Source organism: Meleagris gallopavo, chromosome 2 (assembly GCF_905368555.1).
Source record: "Meleagris gallopavo chromosome 2, MGAL_WU_HG_1.1, whole genome shotgun sequence".
Lineage (NCBI taxonomy): Eukaryota > Metazoa > Chordata > Aves > Galliformes > Phasianidae > Meleagris > Meleagris gallopavo.
In genome coordinates, this window is record NC_139405.1 from 50,413,254 (window position 1) to 50,431,829 (window position 18,576).

The 18,576-nt window shown below is 38.9% G+C and overlaps 1 protein-coding gene across 7 annotated transcripts in view; it reads left to right on the top strand.

The window, feature by feature from the left end:
• The window catches only part of ARID1B (AT-rich interaction domain 1B), a 316,149-nt gene that overhangs the window by 16,271 nt on the left and 281,302 nt on the right, over positions 1–18,576 (top strand). For all 7 annotated transcript variants that reach the window (XM_085217103.1, XM_085217106.1, XM_085217108.1 and 4 more), the window contains exon 2: positions 12,732–12,926. In XM_085217103.1, coding sequence (XP_085073229.1) covers positions 12,732–12,926 — 195 coding nt within the window. The remainder of the gene's footprint in view (positions 1–12,731; positions 12,927–18,576) is intronic.

Genomic DNA, 18,576 nt, shown 5'->3' on the forward strand with positions numbered 1-18,576 from the left:
ATTGCTAACTTCGTTTGGGATTTGGTAATTTTTAAGAAGCTGCAAATACTTTATCTTGGGTTGTGGCCGAACGGGACTCATTAGCTCTGGGTATCCTCTCTGGCAAGTAAAGGACTTTCTCTGAAGTGCCAGTAGGAAATCTGCATTGGTATTTTCACACTATGGCTGCTGTGGGCTCTCTTAAAGACTGGGAAATAAGAGATGGGCATAATAGAGGTGGACAGAAGCCAAGAGTTTTCAGGCAGAGAAAATCTGTAAATAATGGTTTCTACTGTGGGACAGAGGAGGAAATCCTATCAATATGGCTTATTCAGATTTCCTTTTAAGGTTGTTTTTTTTTTTTTAATGACAAATACTGGCAAACTGGATCAGCTGTTCTGTTTTTATACTTCTCAAACCATATATGACTTGCATGTTGATTTCTCATGTAATGTGGTGTGATATTAAAAGTGGATTATGTTTTGGAAAATACATCATTTTTGCACATACGTGAATTTTTTTGATAGTAGGTACACTAAAACCACATATTTCACTTGGATCATCTGGGATGACTTACTGCAGAGTTGTTCATATTTGTGATGAATCCTACTTCCTTGTTTCTACTCTTATCCATATGTGTGTGCTGTATGTATGTGTTTCCTTGTGCTGAGGTGCTCTAACTGATTTCATAGTCTGCTCGTGGTTATGAAGGAATCTGTCCCTTCTGGAGACATGGCAAAAAGAGCACTGAGGACCTGGTTTTGGTGAGCAGCCTGTGAAGTCACCAGGATTAAAGGGGAGCCTGGTCTTTTTTAAACGCAGCTCAGAATTTTTTCCAAAGTAAGCCACAGGGAACTTTGTGTTAATATGCAAATAAGTTTTTGGAGGTCTTTTCTGTACAGTTCTCTGGAAATGCTTCTCAAACCTCTGAGAATTTTTTTTTTTTAAGTTCAAAACCTGTGAGTTTTGGAGCTGGTAATCTTTAAAACCAGCAAAGCTTTATTATTATTATTATTTTTTTTTTTTTTTGCAAGTTATTTATTTTGCTTACGAAGTATGTTTCAGCAAATACATCTGCATTGATCTAAAGATCTGTATTGTTCTTGTTTTTTTTATCCCTTGAGGAATTCAAAGTTTAAGCCTGTGAACAGAATACTCTGCATTTGCGACTTGCTGTGTGCATCTTAGTAGGGCTGCCACATGATGAGGTGCGCTCCTCTTTCTGTTCAGAATTACAGTGCTGTAGGCAGTTATCCCACCACCACCTTTAAAGGGAAATTTATAACTCCTGTAATATCTGTCCTTTTAATTCTAAAATCCAGATGAAGCATAATCCCAGGAGTGCCGTTTCCCTGTTGCAATGTAATCTTTTTCAGATGATACATGATTTACTCAGGAACAAATTAGCAGCTATGCGTGCCTAAAGAAAGCAATTTAATAAACAAGATTTTTGTAAGACCTAATCAGAATTGTAAAATGATACTTGGGAATCAGTTACATTATACAAAAGAGCTTGTGTGAATTCATGGTTTCCAATCACATTGTTCTCTCAAGTAGTACAGAGGCTTTGACCTTCATTCTGCTGTTTCGTCTGATTTATTACTTAACTATTAAATGTTTTCAATCAATGATGAAAACTTCCGCTCATAACTGTAGTTTGTTCTGGTGATTGATTTTTTTTTTTTTTTTTTTTTTAAGCCACTGAATAGAGCTATTTCCTTTTCTAATGATTTGAATCACCTGCTGCTGTTGAATGTTTGTTCTGCTTCTTCACAGAAAGTTAGTTCCATGCTCCTGACAGTGCCTGTGTTGATGAGAACGATCATTACAAATGCAAAATAGTCACAGGCAGAACTGAGCAGAATGGCATTGCTGCAGCTCCACAGTTAGGGTGCCGGGCCCCAGGCTCGCTGCCTCTCTCTGGCTGACCCTTGGACTGAGCTGCTGGCATGTTTCTGCCTAGGACGGGGATTTTGTGGCATTCCACCGATGTGATACATTGGTGGCACAAAAGATATTTTAAAAAACAGAACCGGTTAGTTTCCAGATAATTATTAATGTTTTATGCTGTTTACAACAAGTTTTTCCAGTCTCTGCAGGAAGCAGTTTTAACGTAGAAAATATGTTACAGGAGCAACAGTTTCTTGGCAGTTGGAAAAGTGACAGGGCTTCTGTTATAGATCCGAATTTGCCTTCTAATTATCCCCATCCTAAATATATCCTTTAGGAATTTTGTGTGTATTGGCTCTGGCTGGGGGCTTTCCCCTGATTTCTGACTTAATTAAAACAATTTCTTACATAATGGAGGAAGAAAAAAAAAAAAAGGCCTTGAAAAGAGGAAAAGCTGGTTTAATATTTAAGCTACTTGCTAAAAGGCTAAAAACAAGTGAATCCATTAAGCCAGTGCTTTATGCTTCTTTTTAACATCCCGGTCTATCAATGCAAGCTGGGCAGCTGATTTTTCTTTTTCTGATCTTCTCTTCCTGGTGTGTCAGGAATGTAACTCTCTGGTAACCATTTCTCAGTGGGGGCAGAACTTTCTGAACTTCCTCCAGCTGCAATCTCACCTTACTGTTGTGAACAAGGAGTGCGACTTACTGCTGTGTTTGCCGTGTGGTGGAGTTTTCCTTTCTGTTATCCTGTGATGCCTCTTTATCTCAACATCCTTTCTATTTTGCAAATTTGATACTGTTTTTGTTTGTTTTTCTTTTCTTCTTCCTTTCTGATTTCATTCATCATGTACTCAGAGATCTGCAAAAAGAGATAGGAATTGCATCATTCTGTTGGTACCAAAGCAACCTGCACTGTGTGCGTGGCAGGGCACTGCAGAGAGCTGTGCCAGGTGATCTTTGGCAGCAGTCAGGGATAAGAGTAGGAACTTGGGGGTGTGGGTTGTGATTTCTGGAATATCCCCTAGATTCCATTGTTATCTAGTCTGTCAGTTATCCTGGTGAAGTCCATTGCAAAAGCCAACAGTAGGTACAATTCATTTTGGAAGAGCTGTCATTTGCTTTTTTCTAGTACTGTAGTCTCAGAGCATGGCTTTCTTACATTTTACATTTGTTTCATTGAGGAATACTTGAAGCAGCCTAGTATGTAAGGTTGAATCTGGGAAGTCAAGGAGATTATAGAATCATAGAATCACCAAGGTTGGAAAAGACCTAAAAGATCATCCAGTCCAACCGTTCACCTATTACCAATAGCTCCCACTAAACCATGTAATTTTGGAGTTATCTCAGAAATGGCTTTGTATCTCAGAGGCATTAATAGTATTCTAGCTGAAGCTGAAGCTTTGTTTATTTAATACAAGTTTCCAGAGACCTTTTTCCTTCTGGAGATACCTTTCTGAAAGGCTGGAGCGTGTTATTAGAGCCCGTGGTGTGATTTCTCCTTTTAAAGCCTTTCAGAGGTATTTTGCTCCCATAGCCTACCCATTCCTGACTCCTAAGCCTGTTTCTTGTTGACGATAACTGATACCAACCTCCTCAAAATCTTGAAAATCTTCACATCTTGTTCCTTGTTAAGAGCGCATATAGTACTTGCTATAACGAGAGTGCAAACCCAGTCACAGAAAGGTGAAGTTGTGCCTGTGTTTGCATAGCAGGTCAGCTGCTGAGCCAGGAATAGCAGCCCAGTCTCATGACTCAGTGCCCCAGCCGCTGGCCTGTACGGCCGCCCCGCAGCAGCAGCCTTCTCCAGGAATGCGGCCCTATGGGCGAAGAGGCGGCTGTGGTGAGGGCAGGAGCTGTGCTTCCAGATCCTGCGGGGCTTCAGGCCTCCTGCATGAACTAAAATAGTGAGGAAGGAAAAAAAGGCAAGGAAACGCTGTACTGGAGACCCTAGACAAGAAGCTCTGTGAAGGTATGGTTTGTTTTGCTCCGTTCAGAAGCACAACAACATCTAGCTGAAAATAACTTTCCAGAAGGTTGTGGATGGGGAAGAAGTTCCATGCGTTTCAAAGTCAAACTCTGTTCCATAAACAACCTTGGAGTGGCATGTGATTAAATCTCTTGTATATTCAACAACAAACTCATTTTATGCAACCACTGATAAAATTGAATTAAATGGACCTGCTTCTAAGAAAAGAGACTGAATAGCTGAGTGCTGCATTATTCAATGAATAGAAAACGAGGAGGCTGTCTGAAACTCATAGGAAATGGTTTTAACATTCTATCAGGCTAAAGAGCAATTCGGTGAAATCACTGTATTTGTTTCCCTCCCCCCCACCTCCCCGCCCTCAATTTTTAAATAGCAGTGCTCTTCATACTGTCAGAATTCCGTGTTGTGACACCCCTACTCAAAAGTTATGACAGCAGTGTAATGACAGCTACTGCCTCTTGAGAATCAATCAGGCAATTAATTTTGTAAATGAAATGCTGATTATACAAAGCTTCACATGAGAGGCCCAGTGATTAAAATCAATTTAACAAATTGTTTCAGGTGGGACTTGATTAATAATTTGCCATAAATGCTGAGGATATATGACCAGCATACCTTTTTTGTGTGTGTGCTAATATAGAACTATATATAATGCTCAGAACAGAAAAAAACAACCTGTGCCTACCTGCAGTAAGTACTTCTGTCTTCTGACCTACTTGTTACGGGCTGCACATTTTTGTGAGTTCACTGTTTCCCCCAGTGTTGCTAATGTCACTTTCTCAGCTCGTGCTCTCCCCAGCAATTTAATGCATCTAACCTGTAATTATTATTATTATTATTTTTACTGAAAAGGCCAAGTAACTGAGAAAGTCTATTCAAATCCACTTGAATATTTATTAGGCTTAGGAAGATTTTTCCTTAAAATCTGAAGTTGATGTGGATTTATTTTATTTTTTTCTCTTTTGTCACTTACTGGACTTTGCTTTTTGCCCTCCTACTCCAGGACATCTCTGCAGGGAGCCATCCATTCGAGGCTGCTTGCTGCTCCTTGCCTGACAGACACTATTTTTAGTACATCCTTTTCTGTCCATCTAACCCTGTATTTGTGTAAGAGCTGTACAAAGTAGGTAAGGGAGTTGGTTTTTTTTTTTTGAGTTCCAGATGGCAGCCGTGCACAGAGAGTGAAGGTGTTTACTTGTCTAGGAAGCTGAGAACCTCATTGCCAGACAAAATAGAAGTAACTGGTATTCTGGGTGGAGTTCTGCTTTTTTTAACCTACAATTTTCTGGGTTTATGAATGGATTTCCTCCTCCCTGTTGAGCTGCAACATTGGCTGCTGAGGAGGCCTTAGGGCTGTGATGCCTTCTCTGATGAATCTAGCCTGAAAACTTCAAGATACCATTTCTCCTGGCTATCTGCCTTGCTCTCCTGCCAAGCGTTGCCATTTCAGTAGTAGAAATGTTAGAGTGAAAAGCGTACCTATGTCTCATGCACAAAGCTATGCCAAAGCTGTTGATTTGGTGCAAACCCACCCTGTGATGATGATTTTAAATTCAGATACTGGACTGCGAATGGAAGTGGCTAACACCTGGCTGTGATCTGGCAGCAGATGGGACAGGCAGTTGGAAGTGATGGCGTGTTGGATGGTTGCAGATGGCTTCTCTGAAAGACATCTGTGAAGCCTCATAAGTTCTGTTGCAGTAGAAATTACCAATATCTTGTTGCAGAGTGCTTTTACAGCAGGAAACGCGAACTTCTGCATGCCTAAATGAAGGTGGTCTCCATTTAGGAACATTCCAGGGGGTGGGATGGGGGAGGTGAGGTGGGAAAATAATTCCCAAATCCTTCTGGAAGAAGTTTGCAATTAGGAAAGTAGGTTACAGAAGAGGATGAGGCTGCAGGAGTGGTGGGGAAGGATGATGTGTCTTGAGTTGACTTGAGAGCAGTCAGGGTATTATTAACTGTATGTCAGTAGCTGGCAATGACAAAAATGAGGTGAAGGGCACAACTTCTGAATTGTATAACCATGTGAACTTGTCGGTGACATGGGATTGTTTTGGTCTTCAGGTGTGATAAATGCGTATAATGACTTTTTGATGTTGTCTTAACCTTTGCACTCATAGTGGCAACATGAAGAGATTACTTGTGTGTTGTTCATTAAAAGCAGATTTCTTTGCCTTGTTTATTGTGATTTGTTCTTTTGGTCGTCGTTTTAGTTATCTGTCTACAAAACAATAACCGAAGGATGGCTGTCTCTTTGGCCTTTCAGTTTTTAGGTTAAGGGGAGCCAGGAGGAAAACTGGATAGCAAGCATACGTATGTCCTTCTTCTTGGCCACGCCAAGATTTTTTTGTTAAAGTTCTAGTGGAGAAGTAGCTGATTTTTGGTGGGACATAGCTTTGCTTTTCTCCTCTACTGCTTTTTAATTATATACTTTCTGTTCTGAGTGGAAATTCTTTCTGATGTCTCCTTGCATCTGAAATATGCAGCACCTTCAAAACAATGGCAAAATTTTTGTTAAATCTCTGCTAGTAAATGCTTCTTCATTCACTGGATTTTCCTTGTTCCTTGCTGTGTTTGTGCAACTGACTTCTTCTGAAGTTTTCCTAAAGCATAGGTAGTATGCTTCCTATTTGAAAAAGAAACAGGAAGCATATTTGCCAGTCACCTCTCAGATTTTAATACCAACATAAGGCAGATCTTAACAGTGTGCATTCATACTTTTTTAACAGTTGTTTGCATCTTTTTTTTTTTTAAATAGTTACTTGAAATATGTAGCAAGAGTTGTGTTTTGATACTCATGCTTTTGTTGTGTAAAAATGTTGGCTGAGGAGCCCTTGTACGTGTTCGTACAAATGATGGCATTATCTAGGAATGGATTATCTTTTCCCCAGTTGCGACTTCATGCCAGCTGTGTCATTGTGTTATGGTGAATACTCGTGATTATCTCTAGCGATAAATTTGTAACTTGGTGCCTGACCTAGAGCTGAGTTCTCCATGCCCATCTTTCTTGGAATGTTGGTAGCTGATTGTCAGCTGTCTTTATTATGAGGTTTCAAAGCTTCAGTATTAAAAAAAAGCTTCTTTATTTATTTATTTTGTAACACAGAGACAGAAGCTTTGGCTGTAGATCAATGAATAAACAAAGAGTTATTGTATTCAGTAGCTCTAGGAGTTTGAGGGCAAGCTTATTTGAGAGTGTTGAGTTCATGTCAGACACAAATGATGTAGCATTAGTTGTTGGGATGCAGTGTGGCTTATAGGCTCTTTATGTTGCCGCATTTGCTGTTGTCAGCCAAACTGGTGCTTCTTTCACTTCTTTTATTTGTTTAAACAAAAAATAAAGCACACCTTCTTTCTGCAGAGTAGTTGTAGCTCATGTGAATACTCTCGTCTTGCATTGAATTGCTGTGTCTTCTGAATGTGACCTTTGTAATGTCTCCTGCTCTTCCCTGCCCTGAGACTTCACTGGCAGGGTTCTTTCTGACATCTTTAAATAATTAAGTTCTATTTTGGGACTGTGACCAATGTTGTTCATATTTGTAAATGTCTTTCAAATAGATTGTGGCATTAGAAGTGAAACACATAGTGGTAACTCAGTAGTATATTTAATGCATAATGTAAAAGAAAGAGCCAATGTATCTTGATCAGCCAGCTGCTGAAGTTACTCTCGCGTGCACTGTACTTTAGATCTGAGCCGAGATGAGATATCTGGGAAAACACTGGTTAAATGGCAAAGAGAATAGTAAACTTTTTCTCTTAGTTTAGAAGAGGTAAAACTGAATCCCCAGATACTTTGTGGAGTAGGAGATTTATTTGATGTGTTTTGCCTAGGAGGTGAGTGGAAGTGGTGGTAATACTGAGTTTACAACTGTAGATACTAATTTTTCCACTTGTGCTTACAGCAGTGATGCTGAGTTGATGCTTTCCTTTGTGCAAAACATTGAAGGAAGGAGCATGTAACAGAAAAGGTTTGTTGGTTACTGTCTGTAGGCGGTGTAAGCTTTTCTTCTTGTCTTAATGGTGGCATTATCAATCTGAAGAGTAGGAATGAAACCTTGGCCCTGTTGAAATCATTAGCAAACCTTCTTTTTTGGTGTTTTAGTGTGCTCACAAGGCACACAATGGGCAAGGTCTCTTATGAAGCACTCTGTTTTCACGAAGCCTGGTAGTAAGTGTGCAAATGAATCCAATAGTGATATAAAATAGGCACTGCAATAAAGAAGGTAAGAATTATATTACTGCAGACTGAAGCGAAGAGCAAAACTGAGGTATTTTGAGGAACTACAGATTTGTGCAAAGTTTAAATGAAATGCAACAAGTTGAAGAGGAGGTGCAGAGTCAGAAAGAAAATGCCAAATCCACTCAGGCTTGTGTGGCAGAATATGGCAGTAGAAATTAGGGTGAGCAAACTAAATTGGCAACAAGTTAGTGTCAGGGAAATAGATGGATATTGATGGTTGCAATGACACTAAAATAATTATATTAAATGCTATATTTTAATTACTTCTCAGTTTTAAGTAAATGCAGGGAAGGTGTGGAAAAAATAAACAACATTCAGGATAATATAAGTCCACTGGGATGTGGGAAAATTCCCTGAACTTATAGCAGCAGTCATTTTTAAAAAGCATTTGTGTGCAGGTTTGGGGGAGTTGGTTGTTGATCCCAAGGGCATGCAGAGATTGACACTTTCATCATGATTCTGTCGCCCAAAAGTTGTCTTTGAAAGCTTTCAAAACTAATGTGAAAAAGAAAATACTTAAGCTTAACAAATGTTAAAGGAACCTTCTTGTAGGATTGTAATATGTATTTCTGAAATAAGAACTCTAACTTTTCCAAAACATTGTGAGTGAGGAAAAACTCCTTCTCTAAAGCAGAAACTTTAAAAGAATGCTGAAGCTGAAAACTGTGCATGTGATAAAGTTAGAAAAAGTTATAATTAAATTTCTACCTCCACTGTACAGTACACTCAATACTCAGTGAGCACCATTTCTTTTGTTAAGTGTATGGCTCCAGGTCTTTCTTACCATACGATGTTCTGAAGACAAAATCTGCTCTTTATTGAGAGAGTTTTGTATGGTATTGATCACTGCCATATTAAATTTTAAATCACCTCTCTAGTGAAGATGTAATGATTTTTTTTTATTTTTTTTTTCCACTTTTGCGGTTAGGAAACTGAGGCATTACAGTAGGAAGTTTGAGTAGCCTGTCTGTGATCTGTCTGTGATGGCTGTAGGTCCAATTTTCTGAAATGCATGTCTCAAAACGTCTCCAAATCATATCTCATCAAATTCAAAAGTAGTTCATTTGGTAAATATGAAGCATTTCTGCATGTTAAATCCAATGACTTCAAATCAGGGAATGAGGGATGCCTTAAACTGCTGTGTGTTGAAAATTCATTGTTTTAGTAATTCATTCAGCTTTAGGTAAAAACCATGGTAGATGGAGAGTAGGATGCCTCCTCCATAGGGACCAGCCAGGACACAGACTTGTGTCTTCAGTGGGTTACATGTAGCAGTTCTCTGATGCTAGAAGATTCCTGGGAGTTTGCTTACGCTTAGGTTTCATTTCAGGCTATGGTTTTTTGTGTGGTATTTCCAATAAGTTCCCCACCTGTGGGACAGGCCTCACTGTCTATGCATGAGCATGCTCAGGTGTGTACAGTGCAGAGTTGGTCTTATTATCTCCCTTATGACCGTCTGCCTCCTCATGCTTCTCAGGACTAGAAATGAAGAGGGCTAAGATGGGCCTTCCTTCTCTTCTACGGCTTTGAATCCTGTTACTTAATACCAGAGTTTTACTTCTCCAACTAATGATGATCCAGAGGACTTTATTGTACTACTTCTTACCATTTCCCCAAGGCTATGAAGGGAACAAGCAGTGTTAACACCAAGGGCTGGTATCTCTGGCTTGTCCTGCCCTTTGATTCTGGTGTATCACTGGCAGGGTCCAGAGTGAGCTCCGAGTATGCCCAGGTCCCTCTTCACTCGTGCCGTTGTTACTTTGCATCCGGTGATCACAGCGTGGCATAGGTCACCTGTAGGCCCCAGTGACTGGAGCTCTTTCTGAGTCTTTATCTCACCAGAGGGAAGGAGGGTAGGCTCTCCAGGGCAGGACAGGGAGAAGTGAGAGCTAAAGAGAGATAGCGGACAGGGGAGAGGATAGGAGAGAAGGATGGAATGTCAGGGAAGCTCACTCCCAAACCACCTTATGAACAAGCAGAACCTCCACCGCTTGGTTCCAGTGGATGAAGACTATTTAGCCTGTATTAATTTAACCTCCTGACCCTGTTTCTCCTCTTCAACTTGTTCTGCCCCAGTTCTGTCTCCACTGCTTTTTTTAACCTGTTGTCCTTTCTTTGTCCACTGAATTTCAGGCCACCTCTTTACACCTCATAACTCCTTTGATCTGGTCTCACTGTGCTCTGCAGCTTGCACTCTCTGTTTTTCCTCCACTCCTAGGAAGCCATGAAGTTCAGGGATTCTTAGGGCTACATGTCTTGTATTTCTCTAAAATCCATTGTCACCCTGGCAAATTAAAATCCTCTGCCTCAAAGCATGGTATTCAAGTAGTATTTTTAAGTATTTTATGTAAGAACATAAATGATGTATTCTTCTGTGACCTCATTCTAAGACATAACTGAACTGTTTCAGTTGAATTTTCCAGAGAATTTCAGCCTCAGGCATACATATGGCCTGGAAAATTTCAGCTTAAATGCTTAAAGTTTGGCAAGGTTTATATGCACCTGAAAATAGTCTTCCTAATGGAAAGTATCAAACTGTTTTAGCTGTAATTATCCGCATTGTTTTGTAGTTCTATTTAAGTATTGGATGGGGAGCAGAAAATATTACTCTCAAAATTAATGAGAATTTGAGTAAATGTTGTTACAGGAAATGAGACTAAGAAACAGTGCTCTGGATCAGAAGATGGTGCAAGTTAGGCTTCATGAGCATCTCATGAAGGAAACCCAAAACTTTCATTAAGCAAGGATTTATATTTGAGAAGAAGAATACAACAGGTGGTATGCAAGAGTGAACATTAAAATACAAAAATAAACACAAAGTTGTCTTGGCCTGCAGAAAGGAAATTTAACTTGTCCCCTGGGAGCCTATAAGAAGGCATCTCTGGTTCATCTTCTGAGCCTTTACATGGGTCTGTTTTCAGTTAAGAGTGTGATGACAGTGCATGATGGTTGAAGAAAAACTGAGTGTGTTGCTAGGGATCAGGTGGCCTACCGTGGTTTGGGAACCATCGATTTTTAAAAGTGTGATATATAAATAGTAGATTACCCGGGGATGTTTAGTGGTGAAAAATAGAAACTTCAAATCCGGCCACAAAAAAAGCAAATAATGAAAAGAAAATTGCTGAGCAATTGTTAGCCAAAATTAGAATTGAATGTGCAGTTTGCTGTGGTGGCAAAAAAAAAAAAAAAAAAAAAAAAAGGCAGCCCACTTCTGAAATGAATGGAGCTGTCATATGAGAATGAGGTTACGGTTTCCACCAACGCATTGACTGCATTTGGAAAACTGTGCTCTTTTTGGTCACATTGCTCACAAATAGGTATTGGTAGAGATAGGGGAAACGGATGAAAAAATGAGAAGCTTTGAGTTCTTCACTTTCAAGGAAGAAGTAGTAAGAACAACATATTGTTTGTTGAGCATGACTTGAGGGAGACACATCTGTCTGTACTGGAAGGAAGAATAGTGTTTTAGGAGTGCAAACAGTAACAACAAAAAGAAATAAGGACGGGGAGGGAAAGTAATTTGTTTTCACAAGAGCTGTTATGTCAGAATATAGTATCAAAAAAGGCCTTGTAGAAGTGTGTTACATAGGAGACTTAAAAATGAAGTTGTCTGTAGGAAAACAAGTACCAAGTATGCCATGAGCAAGACTCCTGGAGTGGGGGTAGGTGAAGTTCTTTTGGGAGGAGGATAATCTCATTCAGATGAGATTCTGATAGACTCCTTAAATTTTCTTGTTTGAATATAACTGTTTGTCAGTCAGAAGTTAAGAAATGGTTGCCGTATAAGCAGAACAGCGCTTCTGCAATTGGAGTAGTATGGTGTTTTTTTTTTTTCTAGTTCAGTTAGTTCTCAGTAATAAAACAGGAGAGTAATGGCACACGATGGTTGACACCCATCTTGAAACTGTTAAGGTGCTTGGTAAGTCCTGCCAAAAAGTCTAAAAATAAAACTTCCCTTCCCCCCTCCATCAGTGATTTCAGTTTGGATTTTCTGAAGTCTATTAAAAAGGCAAATAGCCGTCCGTGTAAATTGTGGGTTATGACTTACCTTATGATCTGGAAGCTTTTTAATGCACGTGCTAGCAATATGAGAGCCCTGAAATACAGCAGTCTGTAAGCATTACACTTTTTTTGGAAGTTCCTTTTCTTTATGTTTTCCTGTTTTTTTTTTTTTTTTTTTTTTTCCTGAAGGAAAGCAAACAGACACTTCCTCAAGTTTGAATTACTTGCCATTATATCTCTCTTGGCAGACATTCTTCTATGTATGTTTACACACTGAAGTCAGTGTACAACAGTCTAATTAATTATTTTGTAAGCTGGAATTTATTGGGAAATTACTATACCTTTTTGTATGTGAGAGATATAGTCTAAATTTGACTGTGTAGTTCATTTTATTTATTTTTAAATGTAACAGAAATCTCAAACTCACCACTGAGAAACTCATCCAGTTAATGGAAGCCATAATATGGTACTGTGCCTGTTTGTATGTCAGATCTATTTTTGATGTGTTTCTAAGAATGACGTAAAAACATCGAGAAGACACCTGCATGATTTGCTCGCGATGAACGTGACTGTTCTGACCTGTTTCTTCCAGCATTTCTAAACTAGTTCTTTGCTTGTTCATTAACAGGGCAGCCCAATGGATCCAATGGTCATGAAGAGACCCCAGCTATATGGCATGGGCAATAACCCTCACTCCCAGGCGCAGCAGAGCAGCCCCTACCCTGGGCAGTCGTACGGCCCTCCCGGCCCCCAGCGCTACCCAGTGGGGATGCAGGGACGAGCCCCCGCAGCCATGGGAGGAATGCAGTATCCACAGCAACAGGTTTGTGGAGAGCTTTTCTCTGTTCCTTTTGGTTCTCTGCTTTCAGATGTTGTGGTAGTGCCGAGGGGTGCAAGGACAAAATTCAGAGATAAGCACGTCTCTTCCAGAGAGAGCGTGAGAGACTGTTTCAAAAGTAAATATCTTGTGTTGACAGCATAAATGTTTTCTGAAACTCCATACAGTCACAAAAGAGCTTAGTGTCTTGCGAGTATCTTTTTGGAGAGAGAAATGTGGCAAACACCATCCATTTTCTTTTTTCTCAGTTGATGTCACTTAGCCTTGTGTATTTACTTTATATATTTTAAATTGTCTCTGATTCAGGTTTATTTATCTGTAAGATGAAAACCTAAAGCTGCCATTAGCACAGTAAGAGTAGTGTTATCCAGAGCATACACATTTATATCAACATATTTGCATATTTATATCAACAGTTTTTTCTTTTTTTTCTCCTTTTGATAGGAATTTTCTTTAATTTTTCCTATTTGGTTTTTTTTTTTTTTCCCCGATCAACTCTCAAAGGTCAGCCTGGTTTTTGGGTATCAGAGGACATGAGAATGTCCTCCAATTCCAGTGGGAATCCCTGTTAATCTAGTTGGGTTTTGCTGTTGATGACAGTCTCGTCCACATTTTTTCCAGCCCTTTTAAAACAAAGTCAGTTACGATGTTCATAATGTGTATACAAAGTAAGACACAGTAGCTTTCTAGAAAGGAAAGAAATTTATCCTGGAGTGATGTTGTCAAATTTCTGTGTTTTTTTTTTTTTTTTTTTTATTTAGGATTGTGAGTGTTGGCAGTGGGAGTTACAGACTTTGTTGTGAGCATTGCAAGCTACTAACTGGATAATGGATGGGAAGCAGCATTTTGTTTTGTGCTACAGAATAACTGCAGATCGGTTTCTTTTTATGTCATTTATTATCAAATGTAGAGAAGAAAAGGAAATTATGGAGTCCCAGACAGATAGGTGCTTGGCTAATTATAATTACTACTCACCCTCCTGTACAGGATCTTCATCAAATGATTAGTTAACTAACAGTTTCAAATAGTTGAGCAAATAGTACCTTTATCAACAGTTTTCAGTTTTGAGCTGTTAAATATTTTCTTGCGAGGAAGAGGCCATTTCGTTAAGAAATTTAAAATGATAGATCTGGTTGCTATCTGAAGACAGCACAGCATTTTATCAGTCATACGGGAGGAAAAACTGGAAGAAGATGGCTTTCTGCGTGGCTGCAGCCAAATAAAGTTATTAAAACATATTTTTAATTTTAAAATGAGTTATTCTCTGCTCTGTGGAGATGAGTGTTGAATTTTCACTTCATTTGCTAATTGCTTGATAATTGTAAATTATCCATCAGCAGGCAGTGACCTGGCATAGTGATTGGCTGCCGGCCCTATCTGTCTTCTAACAGCATTAATGTAATTGGCTGAGCAGTGGCACAGTTCTGAGCACTAATGCTCTTTGGGGAAAAAGTGAGAGGATAATTATGACATTGAATTTTTATTGAACGGACATCACCACCTAGGCATGATTTTGTTTTGGACTGCCTCCAAAGACTCGCGTGTTCGGTTTGTGAACCTCTAATGATGTGAATCCAGTTCTTTTCATATTGCTCATACATTACCACCTTTCTACAAAGGATTAAAATGCAGGAATGCAGGTTTGTAAATTGAATTGCCAACTTACCAGCTGAGTGGTAAGTTGTCTTTGGCACAGGATGCCACAGTTTGATTCCTGGCTGGATTTTTACTCCTGTGACATGAATATTAAATAAGGAGAGCCTAGCTATGCTTGTTAAAATCAGCTGCATAGCATGTGCCTACTTCTAGATGTAATATATGCAAAATAAATAATATTGTAAAAGTTTCAGAGGATGAATCTCAGCACATTTTGAAAATTGTAGTCTTTTACAGTGTCACACTGAGTTAATGAAAACCACAAGGGACTTCTGAAAATGTGATTGGTTAATAAAAATACTAGGCCTACTTAAAATATATCTTTTTCTTTTTTTTTTTTTAAACTGAAGTATCGTGCAGAAAGGGCATTGGGTAGGTGGATTATGAGAGTGGAAGTGCCACACTGTAGGAAGGCAGGGAAACATTTATGAGGGAGGTTATTCGTATTTTAAGCTGTAGTTTGCTGTTGCCCAAAGATAGCTGGGGTTGTCAGTTCTGTTTCCTTGGATGAAACTAGCAGGCTTTGTTAGGCTGTGACGATATCTGCATTTTGAAGACTTAAAAATGTTAAGTCTGGCTCTTTGTCAGTCAGTTCCACTGCTTGAGGTTAGTGCTATGGGACTTGACAGATTTTAACTTGCAGACTCTGCTGCAGGACAATGCAAATGGAGAAGCAGATGAAAAACAACACCCTAGTGATCCATCTAAAATTAAGGAAATGTTGAAAATGAAGTTAATTGCCTAGATGAAGGTAGCTGGTGTATGTCATGCTGCAGCAGGGAATAGTGTATTCCTGTTGGAAGCCCAGTGCTGCAGCCCAGAGTGCAGGAGCGACTCATGAAAAAGGGAGGCCTCTGGCATAAGAACAATTAAATAGACATGGAAAAGATGAAGTGTTGTCAGGTGCAGTCATCCTGTCTGCCTGCAGTATGAGTGTTAGCGTAGCCTGCTAACCTGTTGAAAAAGCCATCTCTATGTAGTGCTGTAAGCATTCTCCTAGAACTTCTTGTGTGTCTCCTAATCATAGAATCATACAATCATTAAGGTTGGAAAAGGCCACTAAGGTCATCTAGTCCAACTGTTACCCCGTCATCACCATACCACTAAACTATGTTCTAGGCATGCTTGATGCCAAACAGGAAGGTGCAAATAAGATGCAAATTTCCTTAGAATTCTTGTCAAGGTGTTGAAGAAAGTGTGGTAAGTATGTATGGGATATATTCTATGTAGTAATTACAAACAGTGCTATGAAGAGAGAAAACAGATCTTCTAAAGCATTTGAATTTGGAATGTGTCTCTCAGGAGTTAATCAGTAGAAGCCACGTAACAAAACACTAAACTGTATTTGAAATGTGGACAATTTTTTTTGCATTACTAACATAACTAAGGATAAAAGGCTGGTGTGCATGTGTGTATGTGTGTGTATATATTTATACATGTGTGTATATATATACACACATACACATGTAGGAAAGAAAAGTAAAGCTGTTACAATAACTTGGGTATCTCTTTCTTCCTAACACTTGACAGCAGGAATCCAGAATGAGCATGTGAAGACGCAGGGTAGCCTGTTGCAACACAATGCTTAGCAATTTGGAGAATGCCACAGCATTTTGTCAGATGTTAAGGGAACATCCAGTTAATTCAGTATCAGTAAATATGTAAAGCATTTGGACTGATTTCTGTAAAATTGTCTCACTGGCTAAGGAGATTAAAAATAAAATGATTTTCTAAGAGTATGTGCATAAGAAGGCAAGTATGAGAAAGGAAGCTATTACTGGAAGAATCATACATTTTATTTATAGGATACAGACTTGACAGCGCGTCTCTCTTTTGGCAGTAAGTGATATTTGTGGTCAATGAATTACTTAACAAATATTACTTCTCAATGTTATTTGGAAGCTTAGTTTTTCTTCTCTTCCCTCTCTATTCAATGGGTGGAGAAGGAAATGGGGAGGCAAGGAGGAGCTGGCAGCAAGTTCATCTGTGTCTATGTTGTTGGTTTTCAACATGATAAAAGCACAAGTTGCAACAAGGCCAGCATTGGCATCTCAGGATTTTAAAATGCTGGTTTTGCATTTAAATCTCAGTGTTGCTACCTCATGTACTCTTTCTCCTGCTTTGTACAGGAGGAATGTGGTTTTCAAGATTCATAGTACTCCTTTCCCAGAACATCAGGAAGATAATAGTACATATATAAAAACAGAAAACAAAAACATCCTTTCAGGTTTAACTTTCTAAACTTTCAGATGTTTCTTGGTACTATAAAGGGGTGATGTGAAGATTAAGAAGCTTAGTGTGCAGGAATACTTAACACCAGCCTACTGAAGGTCTAGTTTTGCAATATGTTTTGTTCCTGAGTGAATAATAAGATCTAAGTATAAAGACAGTAATTTCCTTTTTATATGTATTCCTTGCCTTTTGTATCTTCAGCCGAGCCAGCTGTGATGCCCTAATCATTCAGCTCTCCGTTTTTAAGATTTTGATGCCCAGAAAGCGTTTCTGTGCTCCTGTACTATGTGTTTTGGGAAGTTTTCTGATATTTCATAAAAACATTTGCGTGAAGAGTGAAAACTCCTAAATATATCTTCAAAAAGAGAAGTTTTCAGCTGTTGTCTGAGATGCTGGTCTGTCATGTTAATAGCATGTAACACTTCAGTTTGTGCGGAATTTCACTAAGGTTAAAAATCAGCTCAGAAATATGAGCAGATAGGTTTTGGATGTTTGCAGCGAAGTCTGAAGACTTCGATTTACAAATATGTTTGAAAGAATTGAATGGCATGATGTGTCTGGTTAATCAGATGATCATTGCCTAATTAATCTTTTTTTTTTTGGATGCACTAAAAATTCTTGTGTACTTGATGGACTGGAACAACAACTCGTGTAAATAGGATTGTGTAGCATATAGTAAGTTCCTTTATGAAGGATAGTTGCATGGATTTGTACAATAGCCATTCCTAATAGCTATTTAAAATGCAAAGTATCAATACTTTTTCAATACTGATTGTGTGCAAGTCCGAGAGGTTTGAGCCTGACTGTACTAAGGTTTGAGCATCGGTCTGTTTTTTCTTTTTCACTGTATAAATATTGTAGAATCAAAGTGTGCTACTTGTCCTTTCACATTTCTTGTATTCTTGATCTGCAGAATGTAAACTTGTACAAGTTTTTTTGAGGATTAAGTATGGAAAACTTGCTGCTGCTTTTTGTCTTTTTTTTTTTTTTTTTTTTTTTTTTTGAGGTCTTACATGACAGGTTTCAACTTGGAGTAACTTTTTTTTGAAGGTGCAAGGAAGTTTTATAAAACCTCCGGGAATGTGCTGCAAAGATTTATTGTAATGGAAACTGCAAGTCAACCAGAACTATAGCAGCACCAATGTGATTACCTCATTTAGGAATGGGTTTACAGTCCTCATATTGGGTAATGTCCCAGATTGGAAATGTCGACTTTACGCCAAGGCAATCAATTGACTGTTGGCAGGTAGTTTTAAAGCTAGCAAGTACGAATGTATTTACTGTTTGGTGGCTGGTTGTATCTGTTCCTTTCTGAAATCGTTTTTATTCTAGAAGATTGAAATATGCCAAGAAAATGAGGCCGACCGTTTCGCAGTGAACTATTAACGTACATGTAGTGCGTGCGTACAGTGAGTGCTAGTCAAGTGATACATTTGTTGTCTTGTGTGTGTAATTGCCCTCACATGCTAAAGCTAAAGAATACTGAATAGATTGCAGTTTTTTGTGCTCCTCAGCAGCTTTTAGCACAGACGATGTTGGTATTGGTTAAGGGAGCAGATACACAAAATCAACAGGATTTTTGTTGTTTAGCCTACTTATTTTGCAAAGATGGAGAATGAAATCAATATGATTGAATCTCAAATACAGCCAGCAGAAGACAAAATAGTGAGATGTGTTCTCTTTTTCCGCAGACTGATAGCTGCATTTCATACATGTACATCATCACACATTTCAGAATGTTCCTCTC